The sequence below is a fragment of the Coenobita brevimanus genome, chromosome 66, assembly GCF_032717465.1.
Source record: "Coenobita brevimanus isolate Jiangsu-jjx chromosome 66, ASM3271746v2, whole genome shotgun sequence".
NCBI lineage: Eukaryota > Metazoa > Arthropoda > Malacostraca > Decapoda > Coenobitidae > Coenobita > Coenobita brevimanus.
In genome coordinates, this window is record NC_137019.1 from 11,844,690 (window position 1) to 11,862,585 (window position 17,896).

Sequence of the window (17,896 nt, forward strand, 5' to 3'; positions counted from 1 at the left end):
GTAGGCCTATGGGAGGAGTGGGAGTGGCAGAGTGGTAGTGGAGTTGCCCCGTGGTGTAGGCCTGGTAGCTGTTGTGGGGTAGGCCTGGCGTGGCTGAGCGGGGCGGGGCGGGACGGGGCGGGGCGGGGCAGCGTCATGCGGGGAGGTGGTGGGGCGGGCGTCATGCAGGGGTGGAGGGAGGGGGTAGGGGGGAGGGGAGGGGGCGCGGCCTGGCAGCACGTACCGCCCCCGGGCTGGCAGGACCCGCCCCCACGTGCGCCGGGCCTGGCAGCCGCCGGTGCGTGGCCGCGGGACCTGGGCTACCCCTCACCATTCGGCCAGTGTGCGCCAGCCAGCCAGCCACCACCGAGAATCGCGCGTGTGTGCGAGTCGGCCGGTCGTGACGTCACTGTTACGGAGCTAGTTCTTCCCGCGGACTCCCGTCTCAGTCACAGTCGTCCTGCGGCCGTGTGACGCAACCCATCCTCATTGGCTGCTTCTGCCTTTCCGGGCCGTCCTTCATATGTTTACACATAGCGACTGCTATGAGCAAATTTAATCCGGCACATGGTGTGGTAGCGCGGGTAAAATTTACAATTTGAAAATCGTTGAGGTGTGTTGGTGGTGATCACGTTGTGCTACTGGACCTTCAGTTGGTGCTTGGTGGTGGTGGAGTGAGTGTGTCAGTAGGTGCTTGTAGTGTGTTACCTTCATAACCACAACCATGAACTCATTCTACGAACAGGGTGGTTTTTACGGCGGCGGCTCCGGCGGGGATCAGGCATACCGCTTCCCCTTGGGCGTCAGCGTGAGTCCTTATGGTCTGCCTGCACCTCGCCAGGATGGCTACGATGCTTCCGCCTCCTGCAAGCTGTATGGCGCCCCTCAGGACCACATGACACCTAATTCCTTCAAGGTGGACTGCGCCAAGGACCAGAATGGATATGGCATCAGCAAAGACATGACGGGAGGCTGGGGCCCTGTGCGCCCTGCCTGCACTCCCGACCCTGTGGTGGCCAGGGGCTACCCGCCAGACCCCAGCACTTCCCCACGGGACCGATCCTCACATGTGGGCGCCTGGAACACATGCGGCATGACGCCCGTGTCCCAGCCCCACCAGCCGCCCCAGCAGCAGCCGCAACAGCAGACCAACAACCAGATGAACCAGGCGCCCTCCAACACAACCTTCTACCCCTGGATGGCCATAGCAGGTACGTGCCGCCTTACCCTGTGGTGGTGGTGGGGCGATGGAACCTGTGTGGCAGGTGGCAGGTGTTCCCACAGTTGCTACTCCGCCACCACGGTCACACCCCACCACACCTGTCACACACACACTTGTTCATCTTCATTCATACTTCCTTCTCTTATCTGAAGTCTCATCAGTTTTATTTTGTGCAAACTTATCATTCCTAAATTCATCACTCATTCCCCAGTAACTGCAGCAGCATCCAACACACTTGTGGTACTCATTTACATAACTATCTACCGTGTCCATCTTCAGTAAATACAGTGAGATAATCAGGATGGGGCTCTGGCAGAAAAAAAATGGTAGTCTAACCTACATTTAACCGTGGGGGTCTCGCACTCCCCCACCGCGTTCAATCTCCCGCAAAAGAGTAAGACCAAATTAGGTGCTGGAAAAGAGGCAAACCAGAACTAATTTACTATCCCATTCCCCTAGTGAAAAAAGTAAAGAAAGCAATTAGTGTAGCAAAAGATAAGTGAAAATATGTCTGGTCTTCATTTTAATACTGAGAGACATGGAAGAAATGGAGAATATAGAGAAATTCAACAAAGTCAAAATCTGCCATGAAAAAAGGCAGAAATGTGTAAAATGTGAAATATAGAGCTAAACAACGTGAAGTTTTATCATTTTGGAGTTGAAATAAAGTGACAGATTTTCTTTCAGTACAAACGTGAAGTGTATTCCAAAAAGACTGGAAGGTTGTGGTATTGGACAAATGGAAAATGGCTGATTATATGAAAGTACATATTTTATTGGAAATATTGCGTGCTTACAATTTCGGAAAAGTGTATAACTTGTGCATAAGTTTGAGACGGACAGGTGTACTAAGTTGATTGATGAAGAATGACCAGAAAAACAGAGAAATTAATGGAAGGGATATGAAAGAAAAATTGTTGAAAGCGATAATGAGTTAAGGTGTGAAATTATGAACGGAAAGTGGAAAGTGAAGTGAGTGGTGTAATTGTGTGTATAAGGCTGAGTTTGCCGCCGCAGTGTTGCCTGTTTTTCTCTGCCCTGTCATTTTTGTGTGTCTTGATCTTATTATTTCGAAAGTGTGTTGTCTCTTTCCTTATAGCCTTCTAACAGGTAAAGTTTCTTTTCTGTTATTCTCTGACTAAAGTGGACTTAGTTGTAGACTGTAGGCTAGTGCTTCAGACTTTCGTTATTTTCATTCATTTGGTGACATTTAGGATATTCTTCTGTGATAAACAATGTCTTCATTTACCCTATAAAAGGAAAAATGAATATTGACTTCTTTCGAGATTTATGACTGATAAGTTCAGTGTGCGCACTTGTGGCTTATAAAAGTCAAAGAAATATGTTGTTAGCGAAAATGGCAAGTGTTTGATATTAAATCGTTTGAAAACTCGACCAGTGTTGCTAAGTTTCTAAAATTGGCGTATAGATGAGCTTGTTAAATACGTGCGGTAAGGCCGCCATAAATTACCGAGTCGAAAAGATGAGAAAGTGCATACCGCGAGATAAGTAGGAGAAGGCGAGTGAGTGAGTAAATAGATTAGAGTCACGTCACAGCGATAGAGGCGTGGCTACTGAAGGGGTATAAAAGGCTTGGTCCCGGCCGGCGAAATTACAGTGATTAGCTCTAAGTGAATGTTCCTTGGCCTTAGCGCGTCTGACGTCTTCATTCTGCACACACATACACACGCGCACACACTCATACACGATCACATACACATCACATATCCTCTAAAACAATCGCACTCACACATGCCCTTTGAGTTTTTTTTTTTTTCTTACTCTACAACCATGGCATATAGCGAGGACGATTTTTCCCCCCTAACAATAGGCTTGTTGAGAGTAGAGTCGGGTGCCTCACTATACGTAGCGTGGAGGAATGCTTTTATGGATAATTGCACACAGATGTGGTTAAAATGGGGAAGAGAGCTGAAGCCTCCCTTCATGGTGTACATATTCACCTAACATTTAATACAAAGTGCACATAACACAGACAGACACTGACGCACACAGTCCGGCTTTATACACACACATACTTACACACGCGCGCACACCGCACATACCAAAGATGCGGTTACAACATAATGCTTCGTTCACCGTAGCTTTTTTTTGCCTCTCCTGGTTTCTGGTGTAGACACTATTTATATACGGTCAGTGAGGAATTCCCATTTTCAAAAGCCTGCACGAGCTGTCGGCGTCCTTCATATTCTTCCCGTTTATCTTCCCGCGGTAAATCCACAGACAGGAGACGAAAGAGGAGAAATAACGCAAAAGCCGAGAATATTGACGTTTGGCTGTGGCAGGTCAGAAGTGGGCCCCGAAAGCTGCTACAATGAGATTTTCGGTCTCAGCATCATCCATCAAGGCGTCCCTGGCTCTTGTCCTCCTCCCTTACTTGTTGTGTCCTCGCCGTGATCAGCACAGGGGACGAGAAAGTAATTTAAGTCACTACTGATGGTCAGATAGCTTCCGTGTCCACCGCGTGCGATCAAGACCAAGTTAAAGCTTAAGACGGGACCAAGCCGCACCTCCGAACGCAATGTACAGCTGGGGGAATGAAAATAAATGTTGAAGGACGAATTTTACCTCTCGCGTTGACTTTGGTGCCCCTCATACCTTTTTTCCACAACAGTAGCACTGATTTCATGAATTGAAACACTCTAGCAAAACCTGCCATCAGATAAAACTTTCCTGCTCAGCTACCAAAGTTTTTTTCATTGGCCAAGATAAAGGAGGTCGGAACCTGAGAATAGAATTCACGGCCTGGCAACTGTTTCCAACAAAAGTTTTGGCCCGTATCCACCGAGTGTGTAGAGTTCTTGTGTCATACCTACACCGGAGATGCCTTATGACGAGCAAATATATATTCATGTTCCGGTGGACGTGATTGGAACCAGGCCGATCGCCAAGTCCCGAGACAATATACCTAAGCACATGTCTAAAAAGTGTCCCTTTAACTCCCTTCACTGCGATGACCAGTTTTGTATATCATTCGTACTATCTTCAGACGATATCTATTTAGCTCACGAGAGAATCGTCCAACTGAAGCTGGATATTGCCACCATTGTGTGTGTAGATTTCAAAGTAACGTGGTTTATTGTTGCAGAAGATTTATACCCTCATAGCCTTCAGTGTCCTCATTAATGCAAGGGGTTTTCCGAGATTTAAAAAAAAAAAAATGGTATCAGGAAGAATATTTGAGAAAGACACCATCGTAGGGAAGTGATTAAAATACCAAATATCGCCACAGACTACACAGCCGCGGCCTCTCGTGTATATACATATTTCCCACGGTAGCCTCGTTGATCGTAAATTATTTTATCCGACCACTCGCAAAACAAAATCCTTGGCGCTGTTAAAATATCCAAAAGTTTCTAGATATTATTTTTTCCCCCTTTTTTTTCGCACACCTGATCAGCAGGATGTGTGATTCTGCTTCCGAGTGTTCGTGAAAAATGCACAGTGTCACCGTTAGTAAAAGATAGCTGGGTTGAGCGACCACTGTGATTAGGGTTTTGCTGAAGTCATCCCTCTCCTCTCCTCTCCCCCATCTCTCTGTCTGATCTCTTTCTCTTGGCCATTATTGGGTCTTCAGTTTCTTCACATTTTCATTTTAGTATAGTTAGCTTTTTGTGCTTCAAATTATGTTACTATAGTAATAATTAGTTACATTGTTTTCAATTGTCTCATAGCATCTTTATTCTCTCTCTCTCTCTCTCTCTCTCTCTCTCTCGTTCGTTTTACCTTATTCCTTCATTATAAATCCTTCATGCAAAGAGGATATTGTCTTTTTTTCCTCAGTTTCCCCCATCCTCTCCTTCTTTTTGCCTTCCCACCCACAACATCATCGATTCCCCTTATTATTCTGCGTCCTGCTCTTTCTCCTCTATTATTTCCTTCCCCCTCCGCTTTCCCTCCCGTTATTCTTCATTTCCCTTACCTCTGTCGCGTTTTAGATTATCGTTCAGTGTGATATTCTTGGTTTTGTCTGATCCTTCAGGCATGTCCTCAGTTTTCTTCTTTTATTTTGTCGTCCCGTTTCTTGACTTTTTTTTTTTTATCTGCCCATTTTAGTTTTTTTTTTATTTTTTTATTGTGGATTCATGTTATATATTTCCCTCCCTTGATCAGTCATTAATTATATGTTTCAACGTAATTCTTCTGCCTATCCACTGTGAATCTCTGCCATATGATTCACCCACGTATATACCACATGTTTCTTGAACTTCTTCCTCTCCACTCGTTATTTTCCACCAACTCCACCCGTTGTGTTCTTGCTCTTCCCTCTCAGTTATCACTTCCTCACCGGTTAGATAATCTAGTCCTCAGCTCTGCATTTTCCTTTCAAACTTCGCTTTTTCACGCTAAATTATCTTTTCTATCTCCTCTCCACTTGTCCTTCCTCATCGCTTTGCTTCTCCCAATTTTCCAGTTATTTTCACTTTCCTTTTGTGGCCCATTAATCGTTCTTCATTTTACACACTTTCCCATTTTCTGTTCTCGTTTGTCTTTTCCTCGCAGAGTTCTCTCTTCCAGTTTCCTTGCTTCTTCAACTTTAACATTTGTTCCATGGCCCTTCCACATTCCACTGTCATTCCCTCTTCTATGTTTTCCACTCTTCTCCTAAGGTCCATCCTCCCATTCCCACTTCTGTCGTAGCTTTTTCTCATTGTGTTCTCGTTCTCTCTTTATCCCATTTTCCTTTACTTGTATTCTTTCGACTGTACCTGTATCCTTTCGACCCTCATTTCGTTTCCATATTAGGCTGTTACCTTTCGCAAATTCTCTTCATTCGTCATCCATTCCAAATTCTCTCCTTCTGTTCCCTTTCTGATTTTTTATTCATTCTCTCCCCACCTCTCATTTCTCTTCCCACGTTCTTCTCTTCCCCACTACCTTTTATTGTCGCCTACCTTCCCAGTTGACTAATTTTTCAACCAATCCAGCTTCCTCTCTGTGCTCATCCACTACATTTCTCTCTCTCTCTCTCTCTCTCTCTCTCTCTCTCTCTCTCTCTCTCTCTCTCTCTCTCTCTCTCATCTTGCCTCCTCACACATCCATCTTCCCCACGTTGCATCCTCTTCGTCTTCGCTACACTTTTCCCTCTCCCAGTCTCCACTTCCCCCCACCCTACATTCCTTTACTCTTCCACTCTATCTCTGTCTATCCTCTTTCCCTCTTTCTTCCCCACACTACATTTTCTCATTTCATCTCCCCACTCCTCCACTTTCCCCTCTCTCCCCATCCCCTTTCCTTCCTCCTCTTTCTTCCCCACACTACATTTTCTCCCTTCATTTCCCCACTACTTTCTCCCCAATTCTCTCCCCACAATATCTCGAGTTGGGTCGGGTTATGGTGTCAGCCCAGCCACTGTCCAAACGCCCCCAGACCGGAATTTTTCGCCAAGAACAAGAATGTGGTCGACTCTCTCCCCCTGACGCATCTCTCTTGTGTTTGTGAGCTCACCGGGGATTTCCACATTTACACAAGTTTAGTCCCCCCTTTTCGCACTCGATGACGTTTTCTTTTTCATATTTTATTATTGGGAACTTTTTGTTGTGAAGGGATTTTTGGAGAAATTTTGAATCTTTTGGCCATTAAGTCTTTCCTAGGATTTTTCCATCATCAGACATTTGTGTTCAGCTCTGTGATAAACTTCTTGTTGTGAAGGGAATTAGGGTTGGTTGATAGGCCGTGTTCCTTCCAGTACGCGGTGTCTTAAGCTGAAAAATCGTCTCGTCGTAGCAAGAATACAGTAGAATACAAAACAGTCGTATTTAAATTTAATAAAATCGTCTTGTGGTGGCAAAAACTAAATCTTAAAAAATCCTACTGGAAGTTTGAAAAAGTCCCCGAAATGGTTTCAGCCCATACTTATTGATGAATCACTGATACTAAACATTAAACGTATATCTTATCTATTTCGCGCATGTATTTTGATCTTACGTAGGCTATGTGTTATCTGTTTCGCACATATACTTTGAACTAGCGTATACCTTATCTGTATTTTGCACATATATATATCTTGAACGTACATATATCGTATTTGTATTTCGCACATATATTTTTTGACCTTCCATGCAGCTTATCAGTATTTCGAATATATCTTATCCCAAAATTATAGAGGTTGAGGAGTATAAAGATAACGATTTATCAGTTAAAGTTTGTGTCCAGCTCAACCTATTTTTCTTCAAGGTTTTCGTTTTGTGTTTTGCTCCTGTTATCTTCAGACGAGATATATTTGACCTGGAGAGGGTTAGAAAAGGTTAGATATAGCCTTTCACAACCTCTCCATTAGAATGTTTATCAAGGCTGAATATAAGTCGCCCGGTATCGGTATATGTGAAATGTATAACAGTATCGTACTCGTATTTGGTGATATAATAATTTTCAAGATGTTTCAGGCCTTTGTTTCTTGTGGGATCCGTGACAAACAAGTATTTCACACATTTATCTCTCGTATATCTTACCCAAAATTGAGAGAGAGAGAGAGAGAGAGAGAGAGAGAGAGAGAGAAGAAGAAGAAGAAGAATGTCATAATATAAGTGGGAATTATGTTGAGGTGAATCCATCTAATTTGAAGACATCGTTTTTGTGTTTATTATTGGTATTAAAATAATTCTTATTGAGGCATATGTTACAGGGTCGTTTTCTATATAGCTTTCTCCTTTAGCTATTTATCCAGCACACTAGAACTAGATATCCTTTTGTATGTAGATATTAAAACAATAAAAACAACATAAAAGAAAATTTTCAAATTGTAAGAGCTTAATAAATCGCTAAGGAAGATTTGCCACTAAACTTCTTGTCTCTAAGGTTTCTACCCTTCTTTCGCATGTAATTATCTCACGTGCTATTTCAACTCGATTATTGAGGTTAGAAGAGATTTTTTTAGTGAATGGGTAACTTACTTAAAAAAAAAAAAGAAGTTTAAAAAATGATCATATATTTCACACTCACTCAGTAAGATATCCGTAGCACAGATTATTTCACATATGACTCAATCTCACGTTTATCTTAGCCCCCAAAATGAGAGTGGGTGTGAGAGTATAAATTTCGTGATAATCGGCTTTGGAATTATATGTTGCGATAATCAGGTGTGAAGTATGTCGAGCTGAAGGTTATCGCTGGCCTAATCGACAGTCCGGTATGGTGTCGAGGTCAGACGGTGTCATGAGGCGACGTGATTCGTATCGACCGTGACAACACAGCCACGCATATGTGACGAGGAAAATAGAGCCATACGTATCTAGAGTCACGCATATCTGACACTTCATATATAGCCACGCATATTTGACAAGATATAGAACCACACATATCTGACAGTACCGTACATTATAGAGCCTCGCATATGTGACGATTAGAACCAGTTATATCTGACTACATATAGAGCCAGGCATATGTTGCAAGAGATATAGAGCCATACGTATCCCGAACCACACTTGTCTGACAATAGATATGGAGCCATGCATGTAACTAAAGATGTACAACCACACATTTAGAGCCACCCATATCCAGAATTATAGACCTACACATGTGTAACAGTAGATTTAGAACCACGCATATGCAAGTACCATGTGTATAGGACCACGAATTTAACAGTAGGCAGAGAATCATGATTATGTAATACTAGATCTGGAGCCACGCATATGTACCGGTAACAATATAGAGCGAGTCATGTATTGCAAAACACCAAAAACAGCGCGTATTAAACAACAGATACAGAAGTGTGCTTGTGTAATAATAGTTGTAGAACCGTATGTATATGGCGGTTGATCTCGAACCATGCATATATAGCACCAGATTTATAACTACATATATATATATTAGTAGAAATAGGACTGTGGAGATACTAGGTCTGTCTGGAACTACGCATATGTAACAACAGAGTCACACGTGTAAGATTTAAAACCACACAACGACGGATTTAGAACCAGGCACATGTAACAACAAAGCTAGTACCATGTATATAGAGAACCATACGTATATAGCAGTATATCTAGAACCACACACATGCAGTATATAATGCGTGTAAAGCCGTAGGTCTAAAACAACGCATGTGGACAGTAGATCTCAAACTTCGCATATGTAACAAATGATCTGGAACCACACGTATATATCTACCATTATATTTATCCACATGTTTTCATTTTGCTTCGTTTTCCCTTCTCTATTTCAGGTTACCCGCCATTGTAGGATTCTTAGTCTTCTCAGTGTCCATATCTGATTGTTTCCCCTTCTGTCACTTTTCTTATCAACCCTCCCTCGCGTTTATCAGTAGCTATGGGGGAGAAAGACACTACTGAGATTATGAACCGTATTCTAAGTGGTAAAAGAAGGGTCGTAGCATCCCTTCCTTGGTGATTTGTTCCTCACATTGCACCTTAACATTTTCTTGTTGTTATATCGTTTTAATATTGCTCTCTCTCGCAACAGTAACATACAAGAGAGTAATGAAGTGTAATTTGCAGAATAAATCGCTAAGTAAGGTATGTTAAGGGCCTCAGAAACCGCGTACAACAGATTTAATCCATTGTCACTGCTAGGTCACTGTATGTACTATTATCACTGTTAGTCTACCATTGAATTTCATCTCTTGACACTTTTAAGATCACTGTTAACCATTTCTCCTCGGTGACGTATTGTCCATTTTATTTTTGCTCTCCTCAGACGATGTTATTCAATTTAGAGACTTTACGAACTGGAGAGGTAAAAACAAAGCCTTTCTTAGCCTCTTCGTTGCAAGAAATCTTCCTTAAGCTAAGTAAAATCGTCTGAGTTTGTAAGAATAAATCAGATATGGCGTCCTCGAATTGAAAGCTATAAATTTTATCTGTTCTTCACGCTACCAAAGATTCCGTCAAGCTTTTTATTTTGTTGACTTTGCCGAAGTTATTGCTTTATTTTATCTTTTGACACTGCTAGACAACTGCAGATCCTTATCTCTTCTCTCTGCGTGCACTGCTTGAAAAGAAAATCATGTACTGTTTTCGTTTTAACTTGGCCTAAAATTGTCGCATGTATATTTTGATTGTTGAGCAGCAACAATAGACTAACACCAGGTTATGATGCTAGTCACGAAGAAGTCTAAGGGAAGGGATAACAGAGCCGTACTGTTGTCTTTCTCAGCCATTGAGTTAGTGAAATTGGGTAAGCTACACAAGGACGAAAATCTGGAACAAGTTTACGTGATAGAACTATACCATTTTTGTTGCAGCCACTTTTGATAGATAAATAGATAAATCGAGATAGATAAGCTCGAAAGATAGATATATAAGCTAGATAGATAGATAAGCTACCTAGACATAAAGATAGATAAATAAACATGAAAGTCTCAGCCAAGCTCCATCAGTTCTTCACCTGTAAGTTCCGTGTCAACAGGTGTTCATGTGATCGTATATATGCAGTTATTTTAGGCACAGATGAACTTTGTCTTAGTGCTGGCGATGTTTTACCCAACAAATAATTTCCGTCAAGTAAGGTTCCGTATTCTTTAGCTCTCATCGAAAGTGTGTGTGTGTGTGTGACTTGGTTGTGTTTGTATTTGCCATCATATAAAACCTGACTTTCTTCATTGTCTGAAATTAGTGTGTTGTAATTATACCGTATCTTGGCTCTATTAGAACTTGTTGAAACTCGGTTATATCCTACACAGAACGTGATGAAATTCGGTTATATCTTAGCTGAATAAGAACCTGATGACGAAACTCGGAGTATAATACTGATATGTTGTACCGGTATTACTTTTTGCGCTTTTGAGTATTGTCCTGATTATGGTGATTACCCCCTAAGTGCTGCTGGATAATTTAGGTGCAGTTGTGTGTGTGTGTGTGTGTGTGTGTGTAAAGTTAAATAATAACCCTTACTTTGGGGTTTTCTGATTGCTCACGGGGTTACAAATCCCCCCACCATTCTTTTCTGCCATGTAATTTCTCTCGCCCTCACCCCATCTTTCCCCAGATGTTACACACTCGCTCCCTCCTTCATTCCCTCTGTCACTCCCACCTCTCTCCTCTTCCTGCTCCTGTTCCTCCTCCTTCCCCCTTTTCTTCCATCCTTTTTATCTCTTTTAGCCCTTTCCATGTTACCTACTTCTCTTTCTATTTCTTCAGGTGTTGTTAATTTGTCCCTTCCTTCTGCTTTGTTATCGTATTCATAAACGTCCCTAATTATAGATTATGTTTTATATTCATATTAACGCAGTTCAACGTGCAAAGGACCTCAGGATCCGTGTGATCTCTGTATCTGTAACTCACCATTTCTCCTCCTCCTCCTCCTCATTTCCGCGTTTCTAGCATCCTTTCTGCTGTTTCTGTCTTATTTCGTCTCACATTCTGTCATCCACTTATTCGTCTTTCTCTTTCGTTTGGTATTTCCTCTCGCTTCCTACCCTCCTCTCTCCTCTGTCTTATATCTTCTTCCCTCTTTTCTTCCTGTCATTCTTTCCATTTCCGTTCTCCCGCTGCCTGCTTATTCTTGCGTGTGGTTTCTCTTTCCTTTTTTCTTTTTAGTTCAAGCAGAAAAAACGTTTCCCCCACTGCTTATTGTCTCGTTTCCTTCCCCTTTTATTTTCCCTCCCCTTTTTTCATTTTCTCCATTTCCGTGTCCCGTTTTTCTTTCTCGTTTTTATCCTTACCCTTTTCGTCCTTTTCCTTCCGTCCTTCCAACCTTCAATTTTCTTTATTTCCTCACCTGTCTCCTGATTCTTATTTTATTGCTTATTTTTTTTTATTTGCTTATTTCCTTCTTCCCTTCCACTCCTTCCCCTCCTCTGCTGATTCTCCGTCTCTTTTCTCCTCCCCCCACTTTTTTTTTTTATCCCGTCTCCTCCCCTGATTCTCTTCCTCATTTCTCTCCCCATCCTCTTTTCCTTCTTTGCCCCTTCTTCCCCTCGTAATAATTTCGTAGCTGCCAGTTTCCTCACCTTCCCTTTCCTTCCGTTTCCTCCCACTCCCCCCCTCCTCTCTCTCTCTCTCTCTCTCTCTCTCTCTCTCCGCCTGTCCTTCATACTGGTCTCCTAGTTTCCTTTCCCTTCATATTTTCTCCCCCTTTCATTCCTCTCTTCCTCGTCACTCCTTCTCATTTTTTCCTTTCTTCCTCTCTATCCTCCTCTTTTCTTTCTTCTCTTCCTCTCCATTCCTCCTCTTTTCTTTCCTCTCTTCCTTTTTTCCTTCCTCTCCTCGTCTCTCTTCTTCCCCTCATAATCATTCCGTAGCCGCCCTTTTCCCCACCTCCGTCTCTAATTGCATCTTCCTCGCCTCCCACACCACGTGCTTGGTTTCAGATGTCCCTCTTTCACCCTTCCTTCCTTCTTTCCATCCATCCTTCCTTCCTTCCTTCCTTCCATCCCTCTTTCCTTCCTTCCTTCCTTCCATCCCTCTTTCCTTCCTTCCTTCCTTCTTACATCCGTCATCCTTTCCTTCATACCTCTTTTATTCGTCCTTCCTTCCTTCCTTTCTTTCGTCCGTCATTCCTTTCCTCTTTCCCTTCGCCTCCATTCTTATCTCTTCCTCCTTCCACTATGCCCCCATCTCCCTCGTTCCCCCTTCCCCTTTTTTTTTTCCCTCCACCCTCCCTCCTTCCGTCTCTCCCTCCTCGTTTCCCTCACCTCCATATTGTATATTTGGATTTTCTTCCACTCGCCTCCATTTCCTTGTTTATCATCCATTCTCTTCCTGCCTCCTTTTCCTCTCGCGGTTCAGCATTACTACTAATTTTTCTTTTATTGCTCCCCATTCCCATCTGCCTCATGTTCTCCCCAGTTCCTGTTATTAATCTCCCCACACCCCAGTCTCTATTATTTTCTTTTCTCCCCCAGTTTCTTCTCCCCAGTCTTCCCTTTTATCCCTCAGTCCTCCAGTTGTGTTTTTGTGTTTACTCCGCATATAAAAGAAGCCCCTGGGATGAATGGGTTGAATGCCTGGACACACACAGGTTACTTACTTGATTGTTTAAGTATTCGATTTATTTGATTACCGGGTATTTGTTTTTTTCTTGTGTGTGTGTGTGTGTGTGTCTGTGTCTGTGTCTGTGTGTGTGTGTGTAATATGCGATTTCATTCATCGAAGTAGAATTATAATCGTCAGAAGAGATAAAGTTAATGTGTGTTGGTAGGAGAGCTGTCTTCTTTAACACTTTATTTACATACTGATCATTATTTATTTTATATATTTATTTATTTATCTTTTTATGTTTATTTTTTTTTTTAAACATAGGAAAAGATTCACCTCAGGAAAATCCCACCAGTCGAAAAGGGTTAAAACTCATGGTCCCTCTCCCCCTCCCCTTCCTTCTAGCTCCCCCATCCCCTTCCCCTACTCTATTGGTCCCCTTCTCCCTCCTCCTAGCTCCCCATCACCCCTTGCTCCCCTTCTCCCTCCTCCTAGCTCCCCCTCTGCCATCCCTCGGTCATATCAGTAGCGTCCATGTCACTCCCACCTTCAGTAGACACACGACCCGGATTTACGGTTGTGGTGTCTCCATTTTGGCACGCCGGCGGTCTAGAAATGCGAGGAATGATGACGGTGCCGACGGGGGGAACGAGAGAGGGAGAGAGAGAGATTTTACCTGCTATTTTCAACAACATACATACACGTACCTATGAACAGAAAGATAAAACAGACATTATAACCATCTTCTCCATGACTATAATTGTTCCACCCTTACTATCCCTAGTGCGATGGGGGAGAGAGAGAGAAAGAGAGAGAGAGAGAGAGAGAGAGAGAGAGAGAGAGAGAGAGAGAGAGAGAGAGAGAGAGGAGGGGGGTGGGAGCGTGTAGGTTCCGGCGGCTTTAAGTTTATATTCTCTCTTTCTTGTTTCTCTTCTTGCTTCTCTTTTCTCTTTTGTTCTTTTACTTTTTCTTTCTCGGAGCTCTTCTGTCTTCGCTGATTCTGCTCCTTGTCTCGTTGTATTTCATATTTTTCCCGGATCTTTTCGTCTAGTTATACTCTTGTCTTTTCGCTACTGCACTTGGATCTTATTGCGGTATATATATATATATATATATATATATATATATATTTTATTCCTACCTTTACTCTTCCTATTCAGATACCCCCCTCTCTCTCTCTCTCTATCTCTATCTTTGTCTCTCGGTTTTTTTTTCTTTTTTTTTTCTTCTTGTATCGCGTCTCGTATCTTCCTCTTCTTGCTTCTCATCCTTCCATTTTCGCCGAAGCGAGTTATGGTATACTGTTCCTTTTTTTCCAGCTTCTTGCCCCCTTTATTTATTTATTTTTTTAAATCTCATATTCAAGTATTTACCTCTTTCTCGTTCTTCTTCCCATTCTCTCTTGTTCACCTTTCTTCCATTCTCTCTCTTTCGTCTTCCTTCTAGTCATTCTCTTTCGTCGACCTTCCATTCTCTCAAGTTCGTCTCCTTTCCGTTCGCTCTCGTTCGTCGCCCTTCCATTCTCTCTTGTTCGTCTCCTTCCATTCTTTCTCATTCGTCTTTCTCCTGTTATCTAATTCATCTTCATTCCATTCGCGTTTGTTCATCTGCGTTCCATTTCCTTTTCATAACTTTATGGTACACCTTTATTTTTCCTCCTCCCCGCCTTGTACTCTATCTTTTCTCATTCTCTCACTTTCTTCTCCTCTCGTTTCTCCCTCCTCGTATTCTCTCGTTTCCTCTCAATCGCTTGCCTCCTTCCATTGTGTTCTCTGCGACTCAAGGATTAATACGTCGCTCTTCGTCTCGTAAATCGTTTTCTGCTCGTGTTCTCTCATATTCTCGTCTGTCTCGCTTCCTCCATTTTCGTTCTTGGTGACTGTAGGGTCTTCGTTTTTCTTGCTCGCCTACTCGTTTTTTCAGCCTCTTAATTTCTCCTATTCTCTCATTTCTTGTCTCTCCCTCTTCTTCTAACCCTGACGTCTCCCATCCCTCCATTTTCATTTCGACGACTTCAGGGTATAATCTTTCATCTTGTCGCCTTTCTTGCTTCTTCTCTCGTCGCTTTTTGTTGCATTCTAGTCGTGTTCTCCCGTTTCTGGTCCTGCCCTCTGTTTCTTGGGCCCTGTATGTGTTCTCTTATATATTCCGTTCTCATATGTTACTATCCATGTCAGTAGGTTGTGTATTTCATTTTGTTTCTCCTCATTTTTACTCCTGAATATCCAGTCGCCTTGGTTACCGATAAAAGTTAGTGTTGTACCAAAAAAAGGAAAATCATAATCATATTGAAGGGATTGTCTCCATTTTTGTTTTTAATTTTTACCCCTACTGAGTTTCCAAGGTAATCATAGCAAAGGAAATGTAATTAAAGGGATCAACGGGAGACGAGGATGATTTAGACGAAAACAGGGGAAATTAAGCAATACATCAAACACCCACAGAGATGACAGCGGGTCTAATTACGTCAGTACCCCCTCAACTCGGCCTCTTGGGGGGGGTGGGGATGGGAGAGTGAGGGAGAGAGAGGTGAAAGTGTGGAGGACTGAGGGAGGTGGTGTGGTGGAGGGGGATGATGGGAGGGAGGTAGTCTTAGAGGTGTGGGGGACGAGTGAAGGATATTTGCCTGTGGTCTCCCCTGCCCCTCCTCTCTTCCCTCCTCCCTCCCTCCCTCCCACCCATTTCCTTGATTCCTCCCTCTACTCCTCTCTCATTCATTCTCTCCTTTACACATTTTCTTCATTGTTCCCTCACTCCTCTCTTATTCACTCTTCTTTACTCATTCCCTTCATTCTCTCACCTCATCCCATACTCCCTCACATCCTTCCTTGGCATCCATTTTTCTTCCCTCCATTCTTCCTTTCACTTCATCCCGCTTTTCCTCCCGTCGCCATCCTTTCACCCATCTTCCTTCGATCGGTTTCTATTTCCATCCCTCTCTCCGTTTCGTAATGTCTCCCTTTTTTCGGCACTCCCTTTTCTCTCCTTCCTTCATCCCTCCATCCTTTCTCGTCTTCATTACCTCCTCGTCTTTAATTCTTCCCTCATTCTTACTCCTTCGCACATTCTCTCCGTCCCTCCCATTCTACCCGCCCTCCAATCCATCGCTCCATCTTTTCCTCCATTCCTTCCTCCCAATTCATTCGTCATCCATTTCTCCTTCCGTTACCCTTCCCTCCCAGCCTCTCATTTTCTTCACATCTCTTTTACTTAATCATTTTCCTTTTGGTTTTCCAGTACCATGTTCTCTTCTCCTCTTCCTTCTACTCCTCCTCCTTTATTCCCATCTCTCCCCGGTAATCTCTTCCTTTCTCTCCTTTCCGTCATGTCTTCATAGTACTCTCTCTCTCTCTCTCTCTCTCTCCATTTTTTTTTTTTGTCTTTTTTCACCATCTTTCTTTTTTTTTTTTTTTTTCCCCACACACTCCCCTCCTTCCCCTACCCATCACTTCAATCTTCCTCCCTTCCCTCATGCCGTCACTTACGCATTCCTCTCTTACATTCACTCTTGCCAATCTTTCCTACATTTCTCTGTCTTTCTTTTTCTTCTTCTCTCCCTTCCTTCCTCCTTCCGTCTTTTTCCATCAGTCGATCTTATAGTCTTTCACTTCCTCTTCCTTCTTGCCCCTTCCTCTCTTCTTCCCTCACACCCATTTTTTTCTTTTCTTTAATTATTTTTTTTTTAAATTCCATTCCCTTCTTATCCCAATCCTTCCTTCCTCCATTTTAGCCTCTCTTTTTGCCCCTCTCCATCCTCCTCTCCCATTTCCTTCCTTTTTTTTTTTCTTTTCCCCCTTTTTGGCCCACTCCGTTCGTTTTTCCATTTTTCTTATTCTCTCCTTTCCTCTTTCTCTACTCTCCCCGTTTCTCTCCCTCTCCCTTCTTACCCTTTCCCATCCCTTTCTCACTCCCTCCATATTTTCTCCACTGTCTTCCGTTAGCTGCTTTGCCTACCAATTTCATTCACCCCATTCCCCTTTCCCCCCCTATCCCCTCCCTCTCCCCTCTTCTTTCCCTCCCTTCTTCCTCCACCCCCTCCCCCCTGTCACTTTCCTGAGGGGGACACGACCATCAAGACGCGTCCATTCTGTCACGGGGGAGGGAGGAAGGGAGCTGCAGTCATATTTACAAAGTCTCCTAACCTTACGTTGTGTTTGAGATTATTTTCATATATGTTTATCTTCACACATACTCGTACACCTATCAAAACATTTAAGAGTATAGAGTTAAAATTTAAGTGACAAAATTACGAGAAATAAAACGATTTGTGATGAAAATGAACTGTTAGAGAGACTTTTTTATCGTATCGTAAAAAATCGTCAAGAACTTCTATAAATGCGACCCCCGGCCACCTGATTGATCACTCCTTTCCCCTAGGCCTATGCTTGACGTCGCCAGCACAAGTCTTATATGGGGGACCTCAAGACTGACCAGACCAGAAGGATGCAGTAAAAAGTTGTGTTGATAGCGTGGAAGTTGAATTGATTATCGTAGCTGAAGTTATGGACGAGTTGATAAATAGTTTGACTGAGAGTAGATATTGAATGGTGTCTGAAGTTACAGTAATTGAAGCTGGAGTGATAATTGCCGGTGAAGTGACTGCCGAGGTAGGAGTAGCGGATGAGGGAAAGAAATGATAGAGCAGAAGTTGAAGTGACGCAGCTGACGTGACACAGTCGAGGTTAATGTAACATGGTAAGTTTTGGTGACAGAAGTGAAATGGAGAGCTAGAGTTGAAATGACAACGACATGACAAAGTTAAAATGACAGAGCCGAAACAGTACTGGAATGACAATGACTTGAC

General features: G+C 42.9%; 1 protein-coding gene across 1 annotated transcript in view; it reads left to right on the plus strand.

The window, feature by feature from the left end:
• The first annotated feature begins 700 nt into the window (after positions 1 to 700).
• LOC145405300 (homeotic protein ultrabithorax-like) overlaps positions 701 to 17,896 on the plus strand; it is a 301,815-nt gene continuing 284,619 nt past the window's right edge. Inside the window, exon 1 of the mRNA XM_080276721.1 lies at positions 701 to 1,190. Coding sequence (XP_080132847.1) covers positions 704 to 1,190 — 487 coding nt within the window. The 5' untranslated portion in view covers positions 701 to 703. The remainder of the gene's footprint in view (positions 1,191 to 17,896) is intronic.